Source organism: Salmo salar, chromosome 14, assembly GCF_965601325.2.
Source record: "Salmo salar chromosome 14, fSalSal1, whole genome shotgun sequence".
Lineage (NCBI taxonomy): Eukaryota > Metazoa > Chordata > Actinopteri > Salmoniformes > Salmonidae > Salmo > Salmo salar.
Genome location: NC_138304.1, coordinates 105843598 through 105856166, shown reverse-complemented (window position 1 = coordinate 105856166; position 12569 = coordinate 105843598). Strand labels below are relative to the sequence as shown.

General features: G+C 43.1%; 1 protein-coding gene across 1 annotated transcript in view; it reads right to left on the bottom strand.

Moving 5' to 3' along the window:
• Positions 1 to 12569, bottom strand: part of csmd2 (CUB and Sushi multiple domains 2) — an 854766-nt gene that overhangs the window by 710147 nt on the left and 132050 nt on the right. The window contains 1 exon segment of the mRNA XM_082961372.1: positions 5939 to 6051. Coding sequence (XP_082817498.1) covers positions 5939 to 6051 — 113 coding nt within the window.

Below are 12569 nucleotides of genomic sequence, written 5' to 3'. Positions count from 1 at the left end.
CAGCTGCTTGGTCCCATGGTGTTTATACTTACATACTATTGTTTATACAGATGAACGTAGTACCTTCAGGTGTTTGGAAATTGCTCCCAAGGAGGAACCAGACTTGTGGAGGTCTACAATCTTTTTTTCCGAGGTCTTGGCTGATTTCTTTTGATTTTCCCATGATGTCAAGCAAAGAGGCACTGAGTTTGAAGGTAGGCCTTGAAATACATCCACAGGTACACCTCCAATTGACACAAATGATGTCAACTAGCCTATCAGAAGCTTATAAAGCCATGACATTTTCTGGAATTTTCCAAGCTGTTTAAAGGCACAGTCAACTTAGTGTATGTAAACTTCTGACCCACTGGAATTGTGATACAGTGAATTATAAGTGAAATAATCTGTATGCAAACAATTGTTGGAAAATTACTTGTGTCATGCACAAAGTAGATGTCCTAACCAACATGCCAAAACTATAGTTTGTTAACAAGACATTTCTGGAGTGGTTGAAAAACGAGTTTTAATGACTCCAACCTAAGTGTATGTAAACTTCCGACTGCATATATTACTGTAAATCAATGGTGCGTAGTCTGTTTATGTACCAGGTTTTTGTACCAGGTTTTTGTACCAGGTAAACAGTGGGCTGTAATAAAGAAGCACATATCTCTGAGGCAAACCTGACCTCCCTACACTGATACCCCCCTACCCTACACTGATACCTCTCTACATCCCTACCTCCCCACCCAACTACCTCCCTACCCCACACTGCTACATCCCTACCCCATACTGCTTCCTCCCTACCTCACACTGCTTCTTCCCTACCTCCCACTGCTTCCTCCCTACCCCACACTGCTACATCCCTACCACCCTACCTCCCTACACACTCTGCTATCTCCCTATCCCACACTGCTTCCTCCCTACTCCACACTGCTACCTCCTTTCCTCCCTACCTCACACTGCTACCTCCCTACCTCACACTGCTTCCTCCCTACCTCACACTGCTACCTCCCTACCTCACACTGCTACCTCCCACTGCTTCCTCCCTACCCCTCACTGCTTCCTCCCTGCCTCCCACTGCTACCTCCCTACCTCGCTACCTCCCTACCTCCCTACCCCTCACTGCTACCTCCCTACCCCTCACTGCTACCTCCCTACCTCCCTACCCCACACTGCTTCCTCCCTACCTCACACTGGTCAACTGGGACTTTAGCTGTGTTGCTTTTGTTGTCACCTGACACACCGGGTGATGCTCATTGATGAACAACAACAACATGTGTTGAGTGAGGACAGCCCTCTTCGCCGTATATCGATTTGGACCTCAGATTAATCACAGCAGCATTCATACCGTATCACATATTCAATCAGACTTAATCATATGCATTCATTCTCATCATTTTGTTCTCAACTACACTACACGTGTTGTTTTTGGTAAATATCACCGTGTTGTATCGATTGGGAGACTTAAAACATCAGGTATATTCCGTTGTCGTCTAGATTCAACATGACCAGTACTTAGCAATCCCTTTACTTATCATTTAACCACGAGATAAGACCGCCACATAACATATAAAACCAGTACTTAGCAATCCCTTTACTTATCATTTAACCACGAGATAAGACCGCCACTTAACATAAGAAACCATATCAGCTAGGAAACATGCAGTATCCATATCTGACCTTAGAATCACACAATCCAATAGGGAGAAGGAGCTGACAGAATTCTATCTCAACTCTCCCACTCACCCAATGACAGACATCCTTCCACTTCAACACTGTTATGTGGCCAATATATTGTTTCATGTCATGTTTCATGTTATGTTTCATGTTTCACGTAGAAGACAAGAAGGAGATTTGGAGAGAGAGTAGAGAGAGAGAGAGAGTAGAGAGAGTAGAGAGAGAGTAGAGAGAGAGTAGAGAGAGAGAGAGAGAGAGAGAGTAGAGAAAGAGAGAAATATAATGATGTTCCAAAAAAGGTCCAGTTCCCAGGACCACAAATACAAATTTCATCAAGACACTATTGTCATACAACACACAAAAAAAACACCACATACCTTGGCCTAAACATCAGTGCCACAGGTAACTTCCACAAAGCTATGAACGATCTGAGATACTGTGTGTGTGTGTGTGTGTGTGTGTGTGTGTGTGTGTGTGTGTGTGTGTGTGTGTGTGTGTGTGTGTGTGTGTGTGTGTGTGTGTGTGTGTGTGTGTGTGTGTGTGTGTGTGTGTGTGTGTGAGAGAGAAAAGGCTGAGTGGAGAGTGAGAAAGTGAAAGGAAGAGAGAGAGAGTTAATTTAGATGCATGACTCGGACAAAAGCAGACCAGATGCAAGAATTCCACCAGCTGTGTGTAATGTGTTAGTTTATTGGAGAATCACAGAGGAATTCAATATTGAGCCTGATCGTGGGCATAAGACTAACTAAGTGCATTTAGCATTCAGAGTGTATTTTATGATGTGTGTGTGTGTGTGTGAGTGTTGTGTGTATATGTTTCTAATGTGTATGTGCAAGCGTGAGCATTTGCATTAGTGTGTGTATGCATAAGTGTGTGCCTGTGCCTGTGCCTGTGTGTGTGTGTGTGTGTGTGTGTGTGTGTGTGTGTGTGTGTGTGTGTGTGTGTGTGTGTGTGTGTGTGTGTGTGTGTGTGTGTGTGTGTGTGTGTGTGTGTGTGTGTTTGTGTGTGTGTGTAATGTTTGTGTTGACGGCTGCAGCAGCATCTGATTTTGGTGTTAGTAGAAACGACTGCTCATAATTCTGCTAATGTTTCACCATTACTGCTCTACAGTCTTCTGGAAGAGAAGAGATCATTTATAAACATTACCCTCCTTCTCTTTCCTCCTTTACAAGAAGACAAGAAGGAGATTTGGAGAGAGAGTAGAGAGAGAGAGAGAGTAGAGAGAGTAGAGAGAGAGTAGAGAGAGAGTAGAGAGAGAGAGTAGAGAGAGAGAGAGAGAGAGAGTAGAGAAAGAGAGAAATATAATGATGTTCCAAAAAAGGTCCAGTTCCCAGGACCAGAAATACAAATTCCATCTAGACACTATTGTCATACAACACACAAAAAAACGGCACATACCTTGGCCTAAACATCAGCGCCACAGGTAACTTCCACAAAGCTGTGAACGATCTGAGATACAAGGCAAGGAAGGCCTTCTATGCCATCAAAAGGAACATAAAATTCAACATACCAATTAGGATCTGGCCAAAAATACTTGAATAAGTTATAGAATCCATTGCCCTTCATGGTTGTGAGGTCAGGGGTCTGCTCAAAAACCAATAGTTCACAAAATGGGACAAACACCAAATTTAGACTCTGCCTGCAGAATTCTGCAAACATATCCTAAGTATACAATGTAAAACACCAAATAATGCATGCAGAGCAGAATTAGGCCGATACCCGCTAATAATCAAAATCCAGAAAAAAGACATTAAATTCCTTAACTACCTAAAAGGAAGCGATTTCCAAACCTTCCATAACAAAGCCATCGCTTACCGAGAGATTAATCTGGAGAAGAGTCCCCTAAGCAAGCTGGTTCACAAACACAACCCACAGAGCCCCAGGACAGCAACACAATTAGACACCAACCAAATCATGAGAAAACAAAAAAGATTATTACTTGACACATTGGAAATAATTAAAACTGAGCCAACTAGAATGCTATTTGGCCCTAAAAAGAGAGAACACAGTGGCAGAATACCTGACCACTGTGACTGACCCACACTTAAGGAAAGCTTTGACTATGTACAGACTCAGTGAGCATAGCCTTGCTATTGAGAAAGGCCGCCGTAGGCAGACCTGGCTCTCAAGAGAAGACAGGCTATGTGCAACACTGCCCACAAAATGAGGTGGAAACTGAGCTGCACTTCCTAACCTCCTGCCAAATGTATGACCATATTAGAGACACATATTTCCCTCAGATTACACAGATCCACAAAGAATTAGAAAACTTCTGTGAGTGTAAGGTTTACTGTTCATTTATATTGTTTATTTCACTTTTGTATATTATCTACTTCACTTGATTTGGCAATGTTTCCCCATGCCAATAAAACCTATTCAACTATCATATCTTTCATTGCCTTGTCCATTTCTAATAGCATTGATTAAGGAAGAGGACGTTGGAAACAAGTCACTTGGGAAATAATGGGTCTTCAAGTTTCACACAAAGGTCAAGAATCATACGGACAAGAAGACCTGTGAACAGGTACAGTACATCCAACCAGTCAGGACTGAATGAAGCCCATAAGAAGAAGAAGAAGAATGAAGAACGTTCCCCATTGTTCCATCATGAAATATCTGGATAACCATATCATAGTTAGATGTCCAAATTCACCTTGAACCATAGAACGCTGGAACCAAGGAACCCTGGGACCATAGAACCCTGGAACCACAGAACCGTGGAACTCTGGAACAACAGAACCCTGGAACAACAGAACCCTGGAACCACAGAACCATGGAACCCTGGAACAACAGAACCCTGGTGTCACGGAACCCTGGAAACACGAAACCCTGGAACCACTGAACAACACACCATGATATGCACATCAGGATACCTGAATCAGCTCCACAGGAGGTGAAGAATAAAAATGATCCCCGTTATTCCATGTCAATGATGGAATGACTCGCCTAGAATATCCAGGATCATGTTCCACCCCTCAATCCCCCGGATCAGGTAATTAGCTTAATTAGCCTGTCCTTCCGCCTCTCTGTTAGTACTGTATCATCCCTTTATGGGTCATAAAACACTCCTCCATGAAGAGGAAATACGACAAGGACCCCTAGACTAGCACGGTGAACCATCACACACACACACACACACACACACACACACACACACACACACACACACACACACACACACACACACACACACACACACACACACACACACACACACACACACACACACACACACACACACACACACACACACACCGTAGCCTGGTGAGGTGAACCATCTCATAGTGCCAGCTAGCTACCGCGACAGTTAACCATCCAGGCTACCATCCATGCTGTGGGAAGTCAAACCATGCATATAAATACAATTAGCCTAATGCACACTGATTATATATACCGTGCTGTAGCAAGTATGCTAATCAAGGTGGGGAGTACAGTAGGCTACAGTATATTCTCTGTATGATGGGAAGTGTTCAGAGGGGAATGAGAAGTCAAAGGAATCAGTAATGGAGTACTCACAGACAGATACAGAGGGAGGAGGAGCAGGAGGAAGATTAACGGCAGAGATATATAGTGAGAACATTAAAGTCAGAGAGAGAGAGAGAGAGAGAGAGCGACAGAGTGAGAGAGAGAGACAGATAGAGAGAGAGAGAGAGAAAGAGTGAGAGATAGAAACAGAGTGAGAGAGACAGAGAGAGAGACAGAGATAGTGACAGAGAGACAGAGATAGTGACAGAGAAAGAGAGAGAGAGAGAGACAGAGAGAGTGACAGAGAGAGAGACAGAGAAAGAGAGAGAGAAAGAGACAGAGAGACAGAGAGAGTGACAGAGAGAGTGACAGAGAGAGAGACAGAGAAAGAGAGAGAGAGAGAGAGAGAGAGAGAGAGAGAGAGTGACAGAGAGAGACAGAGAGAGAGACAGAGAGAGTGACAGAGAGAGTGACAGAGAAAGAGAGAGTGACAGAGAGAGAGACAGAGAGAGTGACAGAGAGAGAGAGAGACAGAGAAAGAGAGAGAGTGTGCGAGAGAGAGAGTGAGAGAGTGACAGAGAGAGAGACAGAGAGAGTGACAGAGAGAGAGAGACAGAGAAAGAGAGAGTAACAGAGAGAGAGACAGAGTGACAGAGAGAGACAGAAAAAGAGAGAGAGAGAGAGAGAGAGTGTGCGAGAGAGAGAGAGACAGAGAGAGTGTGCGAGAGAGAGAGAGACAGAGAGAGAGACGCACATACAGTCAGTATGTTGCCGTCATAGGTTTTGTAAGACTTTATTTATGTCATGTACAGTATCTTACCTTCATAGATGGCCTTGAAGCCTTGTCCACTGACAGCATAGTCTGTCAGCAGCCACAGTGTGAGGCTGGGTCCTGTGCTCACTATGGGCGACGGCAGCTGGAACCCCGTCAACCTATGGAAACAGAGAGAGAGAGGAATATTCAGCGAATAACAATATGCTATATGACAGGCAGTCAATCTAGAAACCAGTCCAGGGCCAGTTGTCACAAAGCGTAGGAGTGCTGATCACGGATCAGTTTAGATCATAATGAATAAGCTTAAATGTCCAATTCAGCTAATTCATTATGATCTCAACTGATCTGAGATCAGCAGTCTGTAAGTGTTTGTCTAGAAATAGATCAGCAGTCTGTAAGGGTTTGTCTACAAATAGATCAGCAGTCTGTAAGTGTTTGTCTAGAAATAGATCAGCAGTCTGTAAGTGTTTGTCTAGAAATAGATCAGCAGTCTGTAAGTGTTTGTCTACAAATAGATCAGCAGTCTGTAAGTGTTTGTCTACAAATAGATCAGCAGTCTGTAAGTGTTTGTCTACAAATAGATCAGCAGTCTGTAAGTGTTTGTCTACAAATAGATCAGCAGTCTGTAAGTGTTTGTCTAGAAATAGATCAGCAGTCTGTAAGTGTTTGTCTGCAAATAGATCAGCAGTCTGTATCTCCTGCTGTGAGATATTTAATGGGTCCAGACAGTATGCGCTCTAATAGCAGGTTAATAACAACCAAAAGCTTACTGGTACTTGTAGCAGCAAGTGCGTCCGTTCTCAGGTCAGATTACCCATCATACAACACAAGCACAGTTCAATGAACCAGCTTGGCAAACACATGTAGCAAAGAAGTCAAATCAAAATTCAAACAACATTTTATTGGTTGTGTACACATATGTTTTTACATGTTACCGCAGGTACAGTGTTGTGGTAATGTTTCTAGCACTAACAGTGCAGTAATATCTAACAATACACACAAATATCCTCAAATAAAAATTAATTAATTAATAAATATCAAAACAACATGTCAGAGTCCAGAATATAAATATGTACACAGACAGGACATAGACTGACCAGGTGAATCCAGGTGAAAGCTATGATCCCTTATTGACGTCCACTTGTTAAATCCACTTCAATCAGTGTAGATGAAGAGGAGGAGACAGGTTTTAACGAAGTATTGTTAAGCCTTGAGACAATTGAGACATGGATTGGGTTTGTGTGTGCCATTCAGAGGGTGAACGGGGTATGTACCAGGCGCACCGGTTTGAGCGTGTCAAGAACTTCAACGCTGCTGGGTTTTTCACGCTCAACAGTTTCCTGTGTTTATAAAGAACGGTCCACCACCCAAAGTTGACAACTGTGAGCAGCATTGGAGTCAACATGGGCCATCATCGCTGTGGAATGCCTTTGACACCTTGTAGAGTCCATGCCCTGACAAATTGATGCTGTTCTGAGGGCAAAAGGGGGGTGGAACTCAATATTAGGAAGGTGTTCCTAATGTTTTGTACACTCAGAGCATATATACAATACCAGTCAAAAGTTGACACACCTACTCATTCTAGGGTTTTTCTTTCATTTTTTTACTATTTTCTACATTGTAGAATAATAGCGATGACATCAAAACTATGAAATAACACATACGGAATCATGTAGTAACCAAAACAAGTGTTAAACTAAATCAAGATGTATGTCATTAGATTCTTCAAAGTAGCCACCTGTTGGCCTTGATGACAGCTTTCCACAGTCTCTGCATCCTCTCAACCAGCTTCATGAGATAGTCACCTAGGCATCCTCTCAACCAGCTTCATGAGATAGTCACCTAGGTATCCTCTCAACCAGCTTCATGAGATAGTCACCTAGGCATCCTCTCAACCAGCTTCATGAGATAGTCACCTAGGCATCCTCTCAACCAGCTTCATGAGATAGTCACCTAGGCATCCTCTCAACCAGCTTCATGAGATAGTCACCTAGGTATCCTCTCAACCAGCTTCATGAGATAGTCACCTAGGCATCCTCTCAACCAGCTTCATGAGATAGTCACCTAGGCATCCTCTCAACCAGCTTCATGAGATAGTCACCTAGGCATCCTCTCAACCAGCTTCATGAGATAGTCACCTAGGCATCCTCTCAACCAGCTTCATGAGATAGTCACCTAGGCATCCTCTCAACCAGCTTCATGAGATAGTCACCTAGGTATCCTCTCAACCAGCTTCATGAGATAGTCACCTAGGTCACCCAAACACTTGGATGAGTAGGTCTGTCCAAAACGTTTGACTGCTACTCTATATCTAGACATCATGGACAGCATATAAATAGAAAAGCAAGGCACAGCAGTAGTTATATAGGATGAACCTTGACTAGAATACAGTATATACATATGAAGTGGACAGCAGTAGTTATATAGGATGAACCAGGACTAGAATACAGTATATACATATGAAGTGGACAGCAGTAGTTATATAGGATGAACCAGGACTAGAATACAGTATATACATATGAAGTGGACAGCAGTAGCTATGTAGGATGAACCATGACTAGAATACAGTATATACATATGAAGTGGACAGCAGTAGTTATATAGGATGAACCATGACTAGAATACAGTATATACATATGAAGTGGACAGCAGTAGTTATATAGGATGAACCAGGACTAGAATACAGTATATACATATGAAGTGGACAGCAGTAGTTATATAGGATGAACCATGACTAGAATACAGTATATACATATGAAGTGGACAGCAGTAGTTATATAGGATGAACCAGGACTAGAATACAGTATATACATATGAAGTGGACAGCAGTAGCTATGTAGGATGAACCAGGACTAGAATACAGTATATACATATGAAGTAGTTATATTGGATGAACCAGGACGTAGAATACAGTATATACATATTAAGTGGGTAAAACAGTATGTAAACATTGTTAAAGTGGCCAGTGTTCAATGACTTATTTAATTGTTATTTATTGAAGATCTTGTCTCACATCATCATTGAATCTCTGCTAGCTACATGCTAATGATGTGTTTAGCATAGCAACATCACGTTTTTTTTTATACCTTTATTTACCTGTTAAGAACAAATTCTTATTTTCAATGATGGCCTAGGAACAGCAGGTGAACTGCCTTGTTCATGGGGCAGAATGACAGATTTTTACTTTGTGTGAACAAGGGCACTGCGTTTATCCACCTCTGGCCTGCTGGCCCCCCTACCTCTGAGGAAGCACAGTTCCCGCTCAGCCCAGTCAAAACTGTTCGCTGCTCTGGCACCCCAATGGTGGAACAAGCTCCCTCACGACGCCAGGACAGCGGAGTCAATCACCACCTTCCGGAGACACCTGAAACCCCACCTCTTTAAGGAATACCTAGGATAGAATAAAGTAATCCTTCTAACCCCCCCCCCCCCCCCCCCCCCCTTAAAAGATTTAGATGCACTATTGTAAAAAAGTGGTTGTTCCACTGGATATCATAAGGTGAATGCACCAATTTGTAAGTCGCTCTGGATAAGAGCGTCTGCTAAATGACGTAAATGTAAATGTTGTCAGCTCGGGGATTCGATCTTGCAACCTTTCCGAGTCTAACGCTCTAACCACTAGGCTACCTGCCGCCGAATGAATAGAACGATTTGAATGAACGACTGGGTAATAACATGACAAAATAACTAACGACCGCTTTAATAGCACACACAAATAGCAATAGAGGCATGGGAAATAATGTGCTGTGATTGGTCACCACCGAGAGCTGACACAACAGTTATCGTCAGCCACTAACACGGAGAACAGAAAGCTGCCATTTTTTGATGGGAACGATTTGAGTGGGACGTCCCAGAAGAGGCAAGCACTGGCTGTCACCAACCAGGGCCGGAATCCATGGACCAGTTCTTCCACTCTGCGAGCTAGCTACTGTACAACAGAAACGTTACTATTAAAATAAGGAATTTGAAATGTTTTATTCTTTTACATTTACTTTTGATACTTATTAAGTATATTTAAAACCAAATGCTTGTAGACTTTTACTCAAGTAGAATTTTACTGAGCAATATTTTTTTAAATTTTTTACTAGAGGCAGACTGGCATGTTTATAACCCCCCAAATGTTTCAAACCAAATAGAAGCAAGGAAAAATCATGTGTAAATATTTTTTTACCCAGAGGGAGATGAAGTTGATGAATTTCCTGCCTGGAATTAAGACATTTTAATACGTCCCACAGCTCCTACATATCAACCTATCAGCATCCAAGAATCACACAACCCATTTTATAATATACGTTTTTGGAAGGAAATTGTAATTAATTATTGGTCATATTTCATAGAAATTATTGAGAGACACTTTAAATAACAATGTCTATAGAGCTGTTGATTTTTAAACATCTCGTCGGGGGGGGGGGGGTCTCATTGGGGGGGGGGGACTCCCCCCCCAGTTGACCAGTTGAATCAGGTGTTCTGAAAGATTTGAAACACATGGAACGGCCTGGGGGGCTACTGTGGAGAGGTTGGACAATGCTGCAGTAGAGTACAGGTTGTGCTACACTGTTTGCAATATCCCTCAGTAGATATACTTCTATTGGGGATAGATGGCTTCTATTTGAACAAAGCTGGAAAAAAAAACAAAAAAATTTAGGAAATGTCACACAACTTCAAGCCTCCAGTGACATCAGAGAGAGAGAGCGAGCGAGAGAGAGAGATGTACACATTGATCTGCACTGGCCTGACCTGTGACCCCATAGGAGTCATCCTGTGTCTCTCAACCTGTGAAGCCTGAGAGCCCTGGGCAATGCTAACATCAGACACCTTCAAGGCTTTTATTTAGCGCTCTCGACTCTTCAGTCATTCTCCACTAGCAACAACACCACAGCACTGTCACACACACACACACACACACACACACACACACACACACACACACACACACACACACACACACACACACACACACACACACACACACACACACACACACACACACACACACACAGAGATCTATATGTGTGTAGGAGTGAAGAGAGAGAGAGGCTGGATGAACATTTAGTCATGTAGCACTTTGCCTTAGTAAACACACACACAGAGATGTGTACACATACAGACACCTAATACACACACACAAACACACACCTAACACACACACACAGATGTGTACACACGCACACAGATGTGTACACACACACACACACACACACGTACACACACACACACACACACATACAGGTTACATACTCTCCTGCACGTCCCGGATTGTCTTGGAAAGTATCCAGTCTGTTGAACACTGAAGACACGTTTATGGAACCAGCCATAACTGACCACAAATTGACTTGGAAAAAGCCAATTTAATTCTGCAATGCAGTGGGGGTGAGAGAGGGGGGTGAGAGGTGAGAGAGGGGAGTGAGAGGTGAGAGAGGGGGGTGAGAGAGGGGGGGGGGGGGCCTGAATACCAGGCGGTGTCAGAGGAAGGCCCTACAAAAGACTCCAGCCACCAAAGTCAAAGACTGTCAGTAAGCATTTCACTGTTAGTTTCACATTTAGAAGCATGTGACGAATACAATTTGATTTGATTTAATCACACACACAGACACACACACACACAGACACACACATACATACAGACACACACACACACACACGTGTCAAATTGATCCACAACAATCCACTGTCCAGAATAATACAGGACTAGTGAACACAAAATTGAAACACAACGTTTCTCTTCACTTTACGTTCGACACACAGTTTGTGACGTGGCTAGATCAAGAAAACACAAGTCTCCTCCGTATTAGGTAAGAATTATTCCAGGAGTCCAATTAAATTCTGCAGCACAGTGGGGTTGTGGGTGAAGAATAGAATTGTGGGATAAATGGAGAAAACTCATTGGCGCCAAGAGGATCCGTAATAATACCCTGTCCGGAATAATACAGGACTAACAGGACTAGCCTGGGTACCAGTCTATAACAGGACTAGTCTGGGTACCAGTCTATAACAGGACTAGTCTGGGTACCAGTCTATAATAGGACTAGCCTGGTACCAGTCTATAACAGGACTAGTCTGGGTACCAGTCTATAACAGGACTAGTCTGGGTACCAGTCTATAACAGGACTAGTTTGGGTACCAGTCTATAACAGGACTAGCCTGGGTACCAGTGTATAACAGGACTAGTCTGGGTACCAGTCTATAACAGGACTAGTCTGGGTACCAGTCTATAACAGGACTAGCCTGGGTACCAGTGTATAACAGGACTAGTCTGGTTACCAGTCTATAACAGGACTCGCCAGTCTATAACAGGACTAGTCTGGGTACCAGTGTATAACAGGACTAGTCTGGGTACCAGTCTATAACAGGACTAGTCTGGGTACCAGTCTATAACAGGACTAGTCTGGGTACCAGTCTATAACAGGACTAGCCTGGGTACCAGTGTATAACAGGACTAGTCTGGGTACCAGTCTATAACAGGACTAGTCTGGGTACCAGTCTATAACAGGACTAGCCTGGGTACCAGTGTATAACAGGACTAGCCAGTCTATAATAGGACTAGCCTGGGTACCAGTCTATAACAGGACTAGTCTGGTTACCAGTGTATAACAGGACTAGCCAGTCTATAACAGGATTAGCCTGGGTACCAGTCTATAACAGGACTAGTCTGGTTACCAGTGTATAACAGGACTAG